The sequence below is a fragment of the Acinonyx jubatus genome, chromosome B3 (assembly GCF_027475565.1).
Source record: "Acinonyx jubatus isolate Ajub_Pintada_27869175 chromosome B3, VMU_Ajub_asm_v1.0, whole genome shotgun sequence".
Classification (NCBI taxonomy): Eukaryota; Metazoa; Chordata; class Mammalia; order Carnivora; family Felidae; genus Acinonyx; species Acinonyx jubatus.
In genome coordinates this window covers 133,148,282-133,165,476 of record NC_069386.1, presented here as the reverse complement: position 1 = coordinate 133,165,476, position 17,195 = coordinate 133,148,282, and the positions used below count along the sequence as shown (strand labels likewise).

Sequence of the window (17,195 nt, the reverse complement as noted above, 5' to 3'; positions counted from 1 at the left end):
CACCGATAGCTCCCAGAGCTTCCATGCAGGGCTGCTGGTCTGCGGACCACGCTTTCGAGCAGCAAGCCTCTGGAAGCATCTGGCAGGAGGGAGGTGTCGGCTGAGTGTCTGGGGATAGGGGGCCGGGTCCCAAGATCGCAGAATGTCGAAGTCAGAAGAGAATTTAAGAGTCAGTCGGGATCTGGCTGCAAGTGCATAACCTCAATCTAATCATGAGGAAACATCTGACAAACACAAAATGAGGAACTTTCATCAAAAAGAACCAACGGTGAGGGGGTGGGGTGGTGGGAGGGAAACCCGTATTCCTGCAAAACATCAATGTCATAAAAAAGCAAAGAGAGAAAGGCTGTGGAAATGTTGCAGGTTAAAGGAGGTAAGAGACACATGACAGCTAATTGTGATACCTGACTCCTGACCAGATCCCGAACGGGAGGAGGAAAAGCCAGCAAGGACCTTATTAGCTCCAGTGACAACCCGGAATACAGAGGGTGGCCGAGGTAAAAATATTGTATCAGCGTGAATTTACAAAGCGGACAACTTTACTGTCGTTATGCAAGGGAATGTCCCTGTTCTTAGAAAAGTATCTAGGGGTAAAGGGCCAAGATGTAAGTAACTTAAGCTCAGATGATTCAGGAAGAACATTATGTATGCACAGAGAGAGTGTTTAAGTGATAAAGCCAATGAAACAAGATGTTAACAATCCACAAAGGGTATGTGGATGTTCCTATTAAAAAATGTTTATCTATTTTTGAGAGAGAGAGAGAGGGAGGGAGAGAGAGCCAGAGCGAGAGCAGGGGAGGGGCAGAGAGAGAGGGGGACATAGAATTGGAAGCAGGCTCCAGGCTCTGAGCTGACAGCACAGAGCCAGACGAGGGGCTTGAATCCACAAACTGGGAGATCATGACCTGAACCAAATTGGGACGCTTAACTGACTGAACCACCCAGGCACCCCTGGATGTTCTTATTTTAATGTAGTATTCTCAAGCTTTGTGAAGTCTGAACCCATTTCCAAATGGAAGTTTTAAAAGCTAAAATATTTAGCAGCAGAACTGGTTATTGCAAACAAAATCCCATGTGGGACTCCATGTGTAAAACAGGGACAAACAAGGTCGTGGCCCAGCTTGTGTTGTGTCCCCTTGGTGGCCCCTGGGGTGCCTCCTGGAACCCAGCATGGAGACCACTGAGTGGTGGGGAGGCAGCAGCCATTCCCGCATCCTAACATGTCAGACACTCACACAAGTATTTGGTTGCATCTGGTCCTCGAAACAGCCCTGAGAGGCATTCCCAGACCCATTTTATGAGTGAGAAAACCAAGGTTCTAGGAGATGATTAGTCCCTAGGAGATTAGTCCCTCCTGGATGGAAAACATCCAGATGCCTTCTAGGTGTTCTCCCCGCTCCTGCATGGCAACCTGATTAGCAGGTCTTATCATCCTTGTTTCACATGCATGCAGAGGCCCCATGAGATTCATGTCCAAGGCTACAGCACTGAAGCTACAGTTCAAACCCAGGTCTATGAGCGAGGCCAAAGCCCCCGCTCTTCTTGGCAGAAGCTGCTTCCTCCCAGGTGAAGAAGCCGGGGCTCGGAGCGGGGCAGCCCCAGCCTGCTAATGGCAGAGGTGAGATTGGAAGCCCGCGGGCTCACAGCCCAGGGCTCCCCCAGCAGCGGGAGGGGAACACACTGCTCCTTGACGAGAGACTCATTTGTTCCCAGCGGGGAAATCTTCCCACGGAGCCCCGGCCCTGGCCTGAATTTCTGGGCTCAGAGTTTCCCTGCCTGGAGCTGGCTTCTGAGTCAGCAGAGAAGAGTCCAGCCTCCCTCCCGCGAGGACGGGGAAACTCTGAGCGTCCTCGTTCCCCTCTGTTCGTTCATGTGCCTCGCCTGGGCGCATCCTCTCCAGCGACTGCCTTTCTTTCCTTTCCTTCTCCCTCGACATTAGCTATTCCTTCCCCCATTCCCTGGTCTCTGGTAAGGTCTGAGTGAGTAAATTCACCGTCAGCAAGAATCATGGTGTTTGAAGTCACTGGCAAGAAATAGGGTGTTTAAAACAACTGCAGAAAGCCCAAGGCTTCTGAGTAAACCAGGACTTGCTGGGAATGGAACTGTCCCGTTCAGGCCCCAGACCGTCTCCCTGATAACGTCTCAGGGTCTGCAGAGTCCTTAGCTCGGATTTTACCCCGAGCCTCGGCGCGGCCCCGGGAGAAATGATTCCCCAAATGAGGAGTTCAGACAGGGAAGGTAATTGCCCTGATTAAGTGACAGCCGCTGGGCTAGATGCAACTTTACAGACTTAATTACATCTCGTGATGGCCCCATAAGGTGGGTATGGCTGTGCCCGTTTAACACAGGGGTAAACTAAGGCTGCAAGCACCTATGTAGCCAGGATACAGTCACATAGCTGGGAAGGAAACCTGGATCTTTCCCGACCACATGCCTCTGAGGTCCCAGGCCAGCCTCTCTGTTCCCTCTCTGAGGCTGCTCCCAGCAAAGGGTCCTGCGGGGCTCTGGCTCCTCTCTGGTTCGATCCGGTTGTACTGTTGCTCCCTGCCCACACTGGGCAGGACACCCCGAGCTCCCCTCCCCAGCTGCTGCACATCTGGGGTAGCCTGGCTCTGGGAAGGACTGAGAAGGTCCTGGCCAGCCCCTTGCCACCTGACAACAGGGTCTTAACCCTCTGTTCCACATTGCTGCCGTGAGCCACACCGGATACTTTCCCAGGGCCCCACACCCTCGGGACCAAGCACGTCGAACTCTGATTGAGAGCTCGGGGTTCTGAAGGCTGCTTGCTGCCCTCACCTTATTTCCTTGGGGATTTTTAAGGAGTTTACTTGGTTGTGGAGTTCACATGCTGGACTGCTCTCTGGGGTCCGGACTGCACAGGACGCTGGGTCTCAAAGTCTGACATCCGCCCCACGATAAGAAAGCCTCCACTTTGCCATACCGTCCCCACTACCAGAGTCTCTTTTCCAGTCACATTTCCAACGTTACGCTAAATGGTGAAGGCGCGGCTCTAACGGCTCTAACTGAACATGGTATCTGCTTAGAGGGAACAGTGTTCGTTCTAATGACAGCAATGGGACACAAGTCAATTTAACCCCAAAGAGTGACTCCAACCTGGAATGGGGGCCAGTACCAGGCCTATGAGGGAGCTTTCCTAGGGGAAGGGGACCTTGCACCATCCCTCAATTGCTTTTTGCTGGCCTATGGCCAAACGGGCCTGCTCTTCTCCAAGGTAGATGGAGAGAATCCCTCCCCTAAAACAGCCACCATTTGTTGGGTCTGTTAGGTCCTGCGCATTGAGGTTGACATTTTACATGTCATTTTATATGTTGCTTCTAATATTCATAAGTGACTGAGTATGGCTTTTGAACTATTAGGGGTCTGAGTTTCCCCTTTGTAAAACAGCTTCCTTGGGTGAAGAAACTGAGCTTTAAGGGGTGAAGTTAATTATTCGAGGTCACAAAGAAAGTAAGCAACAGATCAGAAATTTAAACCCACGTCTGTGTGACAACAAAGGTAACAATCCTTTTGCTCTGCATTACCACGGCTGTCATGTACGGGCACACAGGTTGCTCACTGCAAAAGGGCATCCAGCTGAAGAGGTGATCAGGGGATAAAATCCAGCCATCGTTCTGTTCACCAAGGCATACACCATGGTGCAATAATGCCTGTTCTTGTCTGCTAGAGGAGTGCTGTGGTAAACGGATTGTAAATGGTCCCAATATTCCCTTCCCTACATCTGTACCCCCTTGCAATGTTACTTTGAAGCTCTTCCTATCAAATGAGTTTAGTCCTTTGCCCCTTGAATCTGAGCCAGTCTTGTGACTAAATAGGTCAGTGAAATGTCAGAATTGTGTTGTGCCAGTCCAACCCAGATCCTAAGAGGCCCTGCAGGCTTCAATTGCTCTCTTGGACCCCAGTGACAGTGATGGGTACAGGCCCAGATTCACCTGCTGGAGAAAGAGAAACATGGCCCAGTAACCTGCATTCCAGACCAGTGAACAGCCACTCAGCCCCCCAACATATGAGCAAGGCCGCCCTAGCCCAGCCAGCCTCCAAACAACCCCACTGACCACAGACCCATGAGCCAGCCCAGACAAGCTCAGGCACGCCTGACCAGATCAGCATAACTGCCAAACCTCCTCGTGAGCAAACAATAAATGCTAACTGCTTGAGGTGGCTGTTGTGGGTTGAACTGAGTCCCTCCAAAATTCGTACGTTGGAGCCCTAACCCTCAGTATCTAGGAGTGTGACCTTATTTGGAAATAGGGCCGTTGCAGATGTCATCAGTTAAGATGAGGTCATACCAGAGTAGGGAGGACCCCTAATCCAATGTGACTGATGCCCTTGCAAAATGGGGAAGTTTGGACGCACACGCACGCACGCACACACAGGGAGAATGTCGTGTGAAGACTGGAGTGTGTTGCCACAAGCCAAGAACTACCAGAAGCTACCAGAAGAGAGGTCTGGAACACACTCTTCTCCAGAGCCTTCAGAGGCAGCATGACCCTGCCCACAGCTTGATCTTGAACTTCCAGCCTCCAGAACCATGAGACCATCAATTGGTGCTGTTTCAGCCACCTCGTGTATGGCCCTTTGTGACGGCAGCCATAGGACACGAATATAGCACCTTCTCCTGATCAACACACACACTGAGCATGGCCTGTGTGCCGTTCTCTATCGTGGCAGCTAATCCTGGCCCCCTCCTGACCCCCAGGTAATGCTGGAGAGGTGCCCGGGGTTCCACTCCGCCATGCCTCGTCCTGCCCCAACAGGGCTCTGAACCTGGAAAGGCCTCCCCGGCGCCTGCTAAGGGCTCCGGAGTCCTTGACGGGGACGGGGTCAGAGACCGAACAATAGTGCTGTTCCTAGAGAGAGCCCCTAGCCCGGGCTCCTCTGCCTGCCCACCTACCTGGGTTGCCAAGGGCCATGGAGTCATAGATGAGCTTACAGGTCTTGAGCAGGATGGAGATCTTCTTCTCCGGCGAGTAGGCCTTGTACATGCTGGTGAATTTCTGCAGGATCTTCTCCATGATGGGCACCTCCGGCACACTGGTGGTCACGCCCAGGTCGGTGGTGGTGGTGGCCAGGATCACCAGCTGGTTCTCCCTGAGCTGCTGCAGCGAGCCGTCCTTGCTGTGGATCTCACGCAGACACGAGTTGATGGCTTCTTTCAATGGCTTTAAGACGCACTTGTACAAGGCAGACTCCACAATCGCTTCTGTTGGGGGGGGGGGGGGGCAAGAGCGGGCCGGTGAGGAACCCAGCGGCCGGGATCCTACCAGCAGGCTTTAGTGTTCAACAGTGTGGTGTCCCCATCTCCTTGTCCCTGGAAGGACACACTCGATGCCCCAGAAGTTATGCCCTGCAGTTCTGACACATGGGACAGTGTAGTACCTTCAACAGACAGCCACACTGCCAAGACACTGGCGCAGTGTCTGGGACTGAAACCTTATATCCTGACACTTTTCATAGGGCGTGGTACTTATTAAACTCTCACAGGGTTGCCTACCAATGTACAACTTCAAAGGGCACTGTTTACATGGGAGTTGTGCAGTATACAACCTGTGCAGTTGTACGCGGAGGGCCTGGGTGCCCAGTAAATGTTTGGTAGCAATCTTCTTTTTTTTTTTTTTTTAAATGTTTATTTTTGAGAGAGAGAGACAGAGAGGAAGGGAGAGAGAGAATGGCAGTGGGAGAGGGGCAGAAAGAGAGGGAGACACAGAATCCGAAGCAGGCTCCAGGCTCTAAGCTGTCAGCACAGAGCCTGAAGCAGGGCTTGAACCCACGAACCTTGAGATCATGACCTGAGCCAAAGCTGGATGCTTAACCGACTGAGTCACCCAGGTGCCCCTGGTAGAATTATTTTTGATGTCTCTCTTTGAATTCTCAAATCCACTTGACTCTAGTTTCAAGAATACAGTATATCCAGAATCTAACTTCTTACCACTCCCATGGCTACCACCTCAACCTGGGCTATCTTTTGCTTGAGTTATGTGAGTAGCCTCTTGCCCTGGCCCCTTTTTATCCATTCTCGGCACAGCAACCAGCATAATACTGCTAAGGCATGTTTGATCATGATATTCCCATGCTCAGAACTCTCCAATGGCTCCCATCTCATGCACAGTAGAAGCCAAAGTCTTCCCCGTGGCTTAGAAGTCTCCCCCATGATCTGTTCTCACTCATCACCTTGCTAGGTCCCCTGTGCTTTTGCTGCTCCAGCCCCCCCGGCCTCCCTGCTTTTCTGCCAACCTGCCAGGCTTGCTCCTGCCTCAGGGCCTTAGCACCTGCGACTTCCTTTGCCTGGAGAAGTCACTCCACAGCTATCTACATGACCTATTCGTTGTTCAAATGTCATCTTATGCAAGAGGCATCCTGATCAGCTACTGGAATGGGAGTTAGTCAGCTTTGCTCTCACAGCAACTCTGCAGCTTACACGTCATGACCACTCCCCTCTGCAGATGGACCAGCTCGGGCTCTGATGGTGTGGGTCACAGCTAGGTGGGGCTGAGCAAGGATCTGAACCCATGGCTACTTGCCACCGTGGCTGCTTCGGGTGACAGTAGGGAAACGTTCTTGGGAAGTCTTTTTAGCTCCACCCCATCCCCGGGGAGTGGGGAGGGTCTCAACTATTGCCTAGTAAGGGGAGGCCCCCAGGTCCTGTCTATCTAAGAACACACCTGAGCTGCCCTATCCCTGGGGGATAAGGGAGGGACCCACGCTCTCGTGGTTGAGTCTCAGGAGAGATCCAGATAACGCCTTCCTTCCATGCAGGCCTGGGCCTGGCCCATGTCTGGGTTTGGTGCTGGTCCTAGCTATCGGCCCTCCTCATCACACCTCCTTCTTCCCCTTTGCTTCTCCAGCCTGTGCGACAGGACGCGCGGCCGCCCCGGTCGACCTCAGCCCACTGCTGCCCGTCCTTCCAGGCCCGCATCACGACCCCACTGCCCCAGAGCAGAGCAGCTAGAGAAGCGGTGACCCGAAGGCAGGGACTTGGCGGTTAGCTTCCCCCAAAGCCTCTGGCTCCCGTGGGAGCTGGGCCGAGTCCTTTCTTCATCTACATCCACAAAACGAGAGAGGGCTGTGGCCCGTGCCCTCTGGGGGCCCGGCATCTCTGAGAGCCACCAGACCTGCGGAGACTGCTCTGGCCCTCCGCAGCCACGTTTGTTTGTACCCCTTTTGCCTCCAACTGCTCCTCATGACTCGTCTCCCTAAGAAAATCAGGAGCACCTGGGCGGGCAGGGGGTGCGGGGAGGTCCCGCCGGCCTCGTATGTGGCTGGGGTTCTCCCACCGTCTACCTGGCCCAAGGGCAGAAGTTGGAACGGCAGAGGGGTTCGTTCACGGAAAGGGTGGATTGTCTGGAATCGGCCCTCCCTGCTGCCCGCGCCCGGCCCCCCTGCCCGGGACTGACCGAGCTCCTCCTCGGAGTGCAGGGTGGGGTCCACCAGGGCCTTGAGCTCGGTGCTCTGCAACAGGTAGCTCTTGAGCTGGGTCATCATGGTGCGGATCTCCTGCAGCATCTCCGTGCTGGAGGTCTGGCGTGCCATCATCTCCAGGCTGTAAACTTTGTAGTCCTGCACCAGGTTTCCGAAGTACGAGGCCTTGTCCTGGGCCAGCTCCACCACCTTCTTGTACAGCTTGCGGTTGTTGGAGAGGAAGGCGTGGAAGACATTGGTGAAGCTCGCGAAGCTGAGGCGGTGGCGTGCCTTGCCCAGGACGGCCGAGGGCTTCTTCTTCCCGCCGGAGCTGCCGAAGTGTTCTAGCTCCTCCTCCGTGCTGCTGGTGGAGTAGGAGTCCTGGTCTGTGGCCGAGGCGGGCACTCCCAAACTGTCCGCGAGCGAGGCCAGGGAGCCCTTGAACTCTGGAGAGCTCTGGGGTCGGGCACCGGTCTGGGCGTGCGGGCTCTGAGTCCTGGTCTGGGGGTCGGGGCTTTGGCCTCCTCTGGACGGACCGGGTGTGGGTTTCTCACGGGCTTCCTCCTTCGTGGGAGGCTCCGTGCTCTCCGAGGGGCTCGCGAGGCCCGAGGCCAGCTGCTGGGAGATCCGTCTCCTCCTGGGGGGCGGGACTGGGGGTTGCCGGATCTTCCTCGGCGGCTCTGGCATGCTGCCCGGATCACTGGCCTTGGCCACCGCTTCCTGACCTTGCTCTTTGGTCCTCGGAGGCCGCTCCCCAGGACTGTCTGAAGTCCCCCGGGGAGGCAGGCTGAGTGTGGATGCCCTACAAAGACCCAGCTGGTCCCCCTCTGCTGCCATCCCCCTGTCCGCCTTCCCTGCACTCTGGTCCTCCAGGGAGACCTTCTCAGAGATGCGGCGTCTGGGAGGAGCCGCCGGGAGGTTCTTCTTCACGGGTGTCGGAGGGGCAGGGGTCTGCGGCAAGGGGCTAGGGGGCGGCCCTGGCTTCACCTCTTCCTCCCTGAGGGGGCCCAGGCCTGTGGGAGGGCGTGGAGACCTCTCACAGGCTGCCATGGGTGGCTGGCTTGGAGGGTCTGGGGGGCCTGGGGCATGGGGCGCAGGGTGGGGGGCAGAGGCTGGGGGCGTGGGAGGAAGGGGCTCTGGAGGCGGGTGAGCAGCCAGTGGGGGGGAAGCGGGCAAAGGACAGGCCAGAGCAGGAGCAGGAGCAGGGGCTGGAGGAGGCCGGAGGGGGCCGGAGGGATGGAGAGGGGGTGCCGGGGGAGGGGGTGCTGGGCGGCGAGGGGCCCACTTGGAGGTGGGAGGCAACGGGCGTGAGGGACAGCTCTCAGGGGGTGGCTGGTCGGCAGGCAGGGCACCGCCACCGCAGTCCTCGATGAAAATAGGATTCACAAACCACAGGCGGTCATTTCCTACGGATAGCTCGATTTCACATGAGCAGTGTTCGTAATGGGCGCTGGACTTGAGGCTGGAGGCTGGCGGTGCTCCGGGGGCTGGGTCTCTCGGGGGCTCCGATGGGCTCCCACCTCCTCGCCGGGGGTTCAGCGAGGAGTCCCAGAAGCCTGCAGAAACGAGAGAGGGAGAGGCTGGTCAGTCCCAAGGCCGGGCCCCCTACCTGCCCGATGGCGTCAGTGGGCGGGGTGGGGGGGGCAGGGCCGGTCACAGCATTTGCTTCACTGCTCCGATGGCTGTTTCCCCGCCTGGGCTGTTTTAAACCTCTCCCACCACTTCCTGCCTCGAGAGGGGAAGCCCGGCTTGATCCTCCCAGGCGCTGCTGGGGTGGGGCCGGGACACGGCGGTGGCAGGCAGGGCTCCAGTTCTGCCCCTTGGAGTGAGACAGCCCCCCACGGAGGGCACCAATGGATCGGGGTGCAGGCATGGGTGGGGGGACAGAAGGCAAGGAGGTCTGCAGCCGACCAGCTGGGTGCCCCGGGGCAGGTGACATGACCTTACCAGGCCTCTGCCTGGTCATCTTTAGAACGGAGGTCCCCACAGGGAAGGGGCTTTGGGCCTGTCCCGGCCACCGCGGTTGGTTGTGCGCAGGGAGAACGAAGGACACACCGTGGCCTGTGAACTCAGACCTGACCATCCAAATGGGGGACACCGGCCCACTGCAGAATGCTTCTGTCAATCTCCGTGTTAAAATAGGAAAATGGCCCACGCCCTGCATTTGTGTATCTGTGTGTGTGTGTGTGTGTGTGTGTGTGTGTGTGTGGTGAAGGGGGTGGGTCAGAAAGCAGGGGATCCTCCACTGCTGGCTGGCTTCCAGCACATGCCTCTCTCCTGACCCACCCCTCACGGACAGCCCACAGTGACCACCAACGCAGGCCCGGCCCGATCTAGATGTGGTTGGTCCACACCAGGCTTGTTCTGGGTAATGGGCTTGGAACGTCCCAGCTGAAAGGGCACGGGGGGTTGGCTAGCTCAGGAGTCCTTGGGTACCAAGCCCTGTGGAGAATCTGAGAGAAGCTTGGGGTCCTTCAAAAAAGGGCACAGGGGCACAATGTTTTGAGCACAATTTCAGATGGTCTGCAGGCCACGCTAGACTCACTCCAGCTGCTCCTCCTGGATAACAGTGGGGACTCTAGTCTGTTTATTTTTGAGAGAGAGAGAAAGCAGACGAGGGGGAGAGAGAGAGGGGGACAGGATCCGAAGCAGCCTCTGTGCTGACAGCAGGGAGCCTGATGTGGGGCTCGAACTCACACACGGCGAGATCCTGACCTGAGCTGAAGTCGGATGCTCAACTGACTGAGCCACCCAGGCACCCCCTCTTTTCAAAAAAAATTTTTTTTTCCAGCCTGTTAATGTTAGACACTGATAGTGCACCGTCCCTTGTTAACGATGGGGCCAGGCCTCCAGCCTCCCGTCCTAGATCTCTTACCTCCTGGGAGGGATTCATCGGTAAGAAAAGTACCAAAAATAACATCAAGAACAATAACAGGTGCAAACACGTCTTGGGTTCTGGCTGTGTGGGCCACTTGCTTTACACGGACCATCCCACTGACGCCTGACCACAGGCCTCCGGTGTGAGTCCTAATATTGTCCCTATATCACACGAAGATGAGAGACCCAGAGAGATTCAACAACTGCCCAAGGTCACAGGTTGGTGAGTGGAGGAACTGGGATTTGAACCAGGTCAGGCTAGTTCTGAAGCCTGTGTGCTCACCCCCCGTGGTATGTGCCTTCCTTCGTAGGAACTTGCGACACTTCCCGGGGTCAGAGTGATAGGGTGGTGTGCACCCCAGAACTGGCGATGTGGTAAGAACACAACAGCCTCTTGAGGGTGAAAGAAAGAGGCCACCACAAGATGGCTGGCAGGACGATGGGGCTGCTGGGACACTGACTGAAAGCGAGTGTGTGCATCAGGAAGGAGAGCGGGGCTCCCGGTTCAGCCCCGTCCTGGGCAGAGACCCCGTGTCGGGCATCCTGAGTGTCGCGGCCAGCTGTCTCCACAGTAACAAGGGCGACAGACTTTCACATGACTGTTCCCCATTTGCCAAGCCCTGCGTACATCACAGTCACTGCCTGAGGACATGGGGTGCCCGGGGTGGACGGGAGCCTCTGGGCTCTCTCACGTCCGGGGTGGGATGGGATGCTCCTCACGACCGTCTGGGCCCTGCACTTGGCTCTCTTGGGCAGCTACTGACCTCGCCGTGACTGATCCGCTCCCCCGGGGTGCTTCATACCAAGCACACAGATGTTCTGGCCCCGAGAGGCGAGCATCGGAAGCGCCGAGCCCTGACTACACAGGACCAGTAGAGAGTCATCTCTTCTGGAAGAATTCCCAGCAAAGAGAAGCCAGTCTGGCTCAAGGGTGAACTGGCAGCCGCCCCACATGTGAGCTGAGGTCCCTGATGCTCACCACCAAGTTCTCTGAAGACCTTCCTTTGGGTGAAGATGGTGGTCATAGGCTAGATGGTGAACACAACTGTCACCGATGCCTGGACGTTCTCATCATTGCTATCTTAGATCGTGGCCATAGCCTGCCCACAGCGCCATCCAGTTTCCTCCTTGGGACACCATGCTGGGCTTGGTTGCTCTTTGTTCAGAATCACTGCCGACCCTTTACTTTTTTTTTTAATGTTGGTTTATTTTGAAAGAGAGAGCGAGAGAGCGAGAGCGAGAGCGTGTGAATGGGCAAGGAGGGGAGGGGCAGAGAAAGAGGGAGAGAGAGAATCCCAAGCAGGCTCTGTGCTGTCAGTGCAGAGCCCAATGTGGGACTCCATCCCCCTAACCGGGAGATCATGACCTGAGCAGAAATCAAGAGTCAGACATTAACCGAGTTCTCTGAAGAACTCACTGCCAGCCCTTCAGGCTGGCATTCGAGGCCTATGGGATCTGGCACTGTGCATCTTTTCCAACTTCACCCACTCGCTTCTTCCTGAATGTGTCACGGGCTGCCCCACCTTAAGGTCTTGGCTAATGCTGTGCCCTCTGCTTGGAATTCTTTTCCTAACCTCCCGCCTGGCAAACTCATACTATCTGTCACTACTCAGGTCGACAGCCTGCCTCAGCATAGCAAGGTGGGTCCATCATGCACAGAAGAAAAAAAAAAAAAAGGACACATTTTCCACCACTCAGATGTAGATTCTGGCAGGAACAGACATTGGGGTTCAGAATGACGGGCCCCGGGCCTGGGTGACTAAGGACTGCTCCCCTGCCCCTAAGCTAGGCCTAGTGGCTACTCTCTGGCAGAGCAGAGGCCTCAGAGCCAAGGCCACTCTGGGGGTGGGGGGAAGCTGGGACCTGAGGATCTGTATATTAGGGTCTGGGGGCCTGTTAGGGAACCACAGCAGCAGCACAGGCCTCTATGCTGGAAAAAAAAAGGGAAGTAGGTAACTTTCTCTGTAGCCTGCAGAATGCCAAGGCCAGAGGAGAACCGGAACACTGTCGTGCAATGCCAGTGGTTGGCAAAGCTAGGGGCGCTTGTGCCCACTGGCATCCTGCCAAGCCCTGGCTCAGCGGCCGGAGATCCCCTGAGCACCCGTATCTTCACGGCCTCTGGGCTGCTGCAGACTGAGGCAGGTGCTTTGCCGGCCCTGTAGCATCCTACAGCTCGGCCGGGGACGCCTCTCACCAGGTGCCCACTCCTACGATCCTCAGAGGGGCTGGGCCAGGCCAGGCCGGGTCCTGGGCTGTAGGGTCTGAGGGCAAAGATGGTGAAGGTTTCACCCTTGGGCGGGGGGCGGGGGGCGGACCCATGGCAGGGCAGAGAGGAGATGAGTAAATGCAGCAAAGCAGTCCAGATGTCATGGAAACAGCCTGAAAGTCCTCCGAGTTTAGCGAATCACTGTTTTTGGGGCATCCCCAAGATAGGCTGTTGGACAGTCATTCACACATGACTTTTCACTGAATTTTTAATAACTAGGAAATTTCACATTGTATAATGTAAAGGAAAAAGCAAATTACATGCAAATTTGGGAGAGCTATAGAACATGTGCTTTCCCTAAACATATTTTAAAAATATTAAGCATAGCGGGTTCCTGGGTGGCTCAGTCGGTTAAGCATCAGACTTCAGCTCAGGTCATGATCTTGCAGTTCGTGAGTTTGAGCCCCGTGTCGGGCTCTGCACTGGCAGCTCGGAGCCTGCTTGGGATTCTCTCTCTCCTCCACTGTCTCTCTCTGCCCCTCCCCAACTTGTGCTCTCTCTCTCTCTCTCAAAATAAATAAATACACTTAAAAAAAATATTTTAAGCATATATAGATTGCAAGAGTGTCTGAGAACCTCTACAAATCTGACCCCTGGTTGCCATTAAGTACTTGCTTCAGGTTCCCCTTGTGCTAAGAATCAAATGCATGCAGTTTAATCCCCATGTCAGCTTTGCGGCCCCAAGACAACCCCTCTGCAGCCTGGCTTCCTATTAAACGCCAGCCTTTCCAAGGCCAAACCTGGACTCTCTTACATCAGTTCATGAGCTACAAGCACCCGCTCTGGGCCACCACGTGGTGCTGACCCTGCAAATAAATATCTCTGTCTTGGCAACATCACCCCTGCCTGAGCACCAGGGCTTTGCTGGGAATTGGATTTTTATCACATTCTACTCACTGTGTAAAAAGTGAGTGGAATGCCAAAAAAATTACATTGCAGACACTTGGTGATAGGAGCCTCACAACTTCTTCCAACTGCAAGGTCAGCGGGTGGCATGAGGCTGGCACCAGGGCCTGGCCCGGGGGAGGCAGGGGGTGTTGTCGGGGAGCAGGGACCCGCGGTTAGGGAGGAAGCCAGCGAGGCAGCTGCTGCTGCCCGCAAAGCCTGGCTGGCCTTTTGCTCTGTCTCTTGGAGACTCCTCAGTGTCCCTTCACGAAGTCACCTTTCATCTCTGCCAGTTTGAGGGGGCTTCAGGTCTTTGTCATGAGAATGCCTTGCCTGGAACAATGAGATGCTTGGGGCACAGTGCCCGGCGCATCCGGGCTCTTGGCAAAGCTGCTCCCTGCATATTTGGTATCATCGTCACGGGCGAAGGTCGGGAGGCCTACAGCTGCCCATCTCAGAGGCACCTCTGGCCTATGAAGGCATGTGCACTTTGGGCTCTGGGTCTCTGTCCATTCTGGGCATGGCCTGAAAAGTTAACCCTTCCTTGGCCACAGGGAAAAGTGATTCTGGAGGCCTTGCTTTGCATTACAGCCTCTAGGGGGCGCCAGGTCTGACCAGAACCCTCCAGTTCCCAGGCTGCCGCGCACCCGGGTTCCATTTCAATCCACTTCTCAGGGAAGCAGGTGCTGACAGACGAATCTGAAATGCCACTGTCCTCCCAGACGGCAACCTCTCTTCTCCACTTCCTTAAGGTGCCTGAGATCGAGTACTCCCAGGACAGAAGGACTTGTGTCTTCCGGAAAGGAATGTGCCTCTACCCAGGGGAGAAGATTCTCTCAAACACAGTGTGTGTCTAGGGTTTAGCGGGGGCAGCCATGTTCCTCCAGGTGAGCAAAACCTTTGGGGAGCCCCTGGACACCTGCCTGTTGTGTAATCCCTACCAGTTTTTTTTTTTTTTCTTTTCTTTTCACAATCTAAGTGCCTGACTTAAGCTTTAATTGCTGAGGTATCCATTCCAAAGAGGCATCCTTCAACGGTATTTTGAATAAACACGTCGCCAGTCACAAGACTAGATAACAGCCAGGCTGCCTTCCTCCACTGAGGCTCCTTTGTTCTAGAGATCTTGGTTGATTTAGACAGCTGACCATTTGGGCCACTTTTATTTTCTCTCTTCTTGCACATTAAATTTCCCTCTCATAGTTTGTTTGAAAGAGAGAGAGAGAGAGAGCGAGAGCTCACACACCCATGCATGCATAAGCAGGTAAGGGGCAGGGGGAGAGACAGGATCTCAAGCAGGCTCCACACCCAGAGTGGGAGTGGGGCTCCATCCCGTGACCCTGGGATCATGACCTGAGCTGAAATCAAGAGTCTGAAGCTTAACCGACTGAATCACCCAGGCGCCCCATCCCCCCTCATGTTTTAAATTCACCAATTAAGAGTGAGCCTGTGAAACCCTAGGTTTCCACTGTCAACCTCCAAAAAAGCAGAACCCCCGGCCCACATGTGCTTTCTCCCCATGACCTCACTGTGGGGCCCCAGGGGTGCTATGTAGTTTCTAGGTCTTGTAAGCAATAAACCTTTCTTTTTCTTCTTTTCAAATTTTTATTTAAATTCTAGCTAGTTACTGTACAGAGCAATATTGGTTTCAGGAGTAGAATTCAGTGATTCATCACTTCCATACAACATCCAGCGTTCATCCCAACAAGGGCTGTCCTTAGTACCCATCACCCATCTAGCCCATCCCCGCCCCCTCCTTCCATCAAACCCTCAATTTGTTCTCTATCTTTAAGAGAGTCTCTTAATAAACCTTTATTTTTTTTCAAAGTCTCCTGATGGTTGTTGTTGAAGGGTGTCTTGCAAACGTAATAAGAACCACAAGGGCCGGTCCAGCCACAACACTGGTCACTTGTAGGCCGAGACCCGCACACGGCACGGCCTGAACCCCACTGTGGGGCCGAGGGCTGGAGCAGGCAGACCCCTCCCGTCAGAAGGAAACCTCTCCAGATGCAGCCCGTGCGTCTCACTTTCCCTGCTGACTTGGCCTCGGACTGGCCCCTGACTGCTTGCTGCAAACCTACTGTGAAGGCCATGGGGTGCAGGTGAGGGGCAGTGGAGAGGTCGTGCTTGGAGTCAGAAAGCCCTCGGCACATACCCCAGCTTTGTTCCTTCTGCCTGGGCCACCTTGGACAAGCTTCTCAGCTGTGCTCAGTCAGACTTGATTTTGTATTTTTTTTTTTTTTTTTAATTTGAGAGAGAGAGAGAGAGCGTGCGCATGAGCAGGAGAGGGCAGAGAGACGGAGACAGAAGAATCTGAAGCAGGCGCCAGGCTCTGTGCTGACAGCTCAGCTCGACGCGGGGCTTGAAGTCACGAACAGTGAGACCACGACCTGAGCCGAAAACAAGAGTCACATGCTTAAATGACTGAGCCACCCAGGCGCCCCGATTTTGTGTCTTTGAAATGGGGACACAAGGATTACACGAGACAATGCCAAGCAAGTATGGAGCACCGAAGAGTGTCATTATGCCACTTTAGACCTCAGAGGAGACGTCACTTGGGATGTGTGAGTTACAAACCTGTTACCCATCCCGCATTCAGCTCACAGTCATGTTCATGATGCTCTTCTTTCTGGCGAAGCGGGGGAGGCCAGGGGGGCGGCAGGGCTGGTGCCCAGCTCTGGTCAGCGGACAAAGGCCTGGGAGTTTGGCTCGGCCTTTCCCAGAGCCACGTCCTGACTGCGGGTCAGCTTGTGCTGGTCCTGACTGGCCCCGGCTCCCCCAGACCCAATAAGGCTGCGCATCAGACCTTCTGGGTAGCTGTAAAAGGTGCCACTTTGGAAACTTGGAAAGTCTCCAGGCTACGGGGGCTCAGCAGCCAGGGGAGGGGTGGTCCCACGGGAGCTGGGTGGGACTCAGCATCCAGCTTGGCCTCAGCTGAAGGGGCTCCCCCGTGCATAGGTGAGCAGCAGTCCTGAGGCCCCATTTCCAAACGCCCTGCCACCTGGCCTGAACCTCGGCCGGGACTTACCCAGGCCCAGGTTGGAGATGGTCTCGAGGTCTGTGAAGCTGTGGGCCTCAAGGATGGCCTGGGGCAGCCTCAGCGTGAAGGGCAGCAAATCTCTGTGGAGACAGGAAAGGTCGGAGGTCATGTCGGGGAGAGGGACCCATGTGTCCATTCCCTGGCCCCACAGCCCATAAAGGAAGCAACCCTGATGGCCGATGGGTCTCCATGAAGACTGGAAGCTTCCCTGGGGGCCCAGGAGCTGAGCCCTGTGGCCGAGAGAGCAACTAGTCGGCTCTGGTCCTGTGCCAGCACTGAGGGACCCGGAGAAATGGGAGACTGTGCTTGGGAGTTGGGGGGGGGGGGTGGGTCACGGCTTCTCCCTGGTTTTCCTGGCCTGTGGGAAGCCCAGGAAGTTTCCTCTACTGGTGCTATTCTGGGTAGTGACTCACCCCTTCCTGCCTGGTAACCATTGTGGGTCCACGCTGAGATGGGCAGTGAGCACACAGTCGGGCTTCCCCTGTGAAGGTTACCAGTCGGCCCCTCCGGGCAGGCCGGGCCTAGACCCAGACTGCACCCTCAGTGCTCATTCCCAACTGAGGCCACCACTATCCCAATCTCTAACTTTGAAGGATGGCGCAATTCATCCCTGTGTTGCCTCAGTTTACCCGGTTGGCTCTCTGGCCTGCCAGCAGGGTTTCCAGCGGCTCCTCGGTCACTGTGTATGTCGTAATGGCCTGCAGAGTCCCTCAG

At 55.5% G+C, this 17,195-nt stretch overlaps 1 protein-coding gene across 2 annotated transcripts in view; it reads right to left on the bottom strand.

Moving 5' to 3' along the window:
- Window positions 1-17,195, bottom strand: part of RIN3 (Ras and Rab interactor 3) — a 123,249-nt gene that overhangs the window by 19,514 nt on the left and 86,540 nt on the right. For both annotated transcript variants that reach the window (XM_027066466.2, XM_027066465.2), the window contains exons 5-7: window positions 16,470-16,561; window positions 7,413-8,972; window positions 4,913-5,221 (exon numbers count right to left, since the gene is read on the bottom strand). In XM_027066466.2, the coding sequence (XP_026922267.1) occupies window positions 4,913-5,221; window positions 7,413-8,972; window positions 16,470-16,561 (1,961 nt within the window). The remainder of the gene's footprint in view (window positions 1-4,912; window positions 5,222-7,412; window positions 8,973-16,469; window positions 16,562-17,195) is intronic.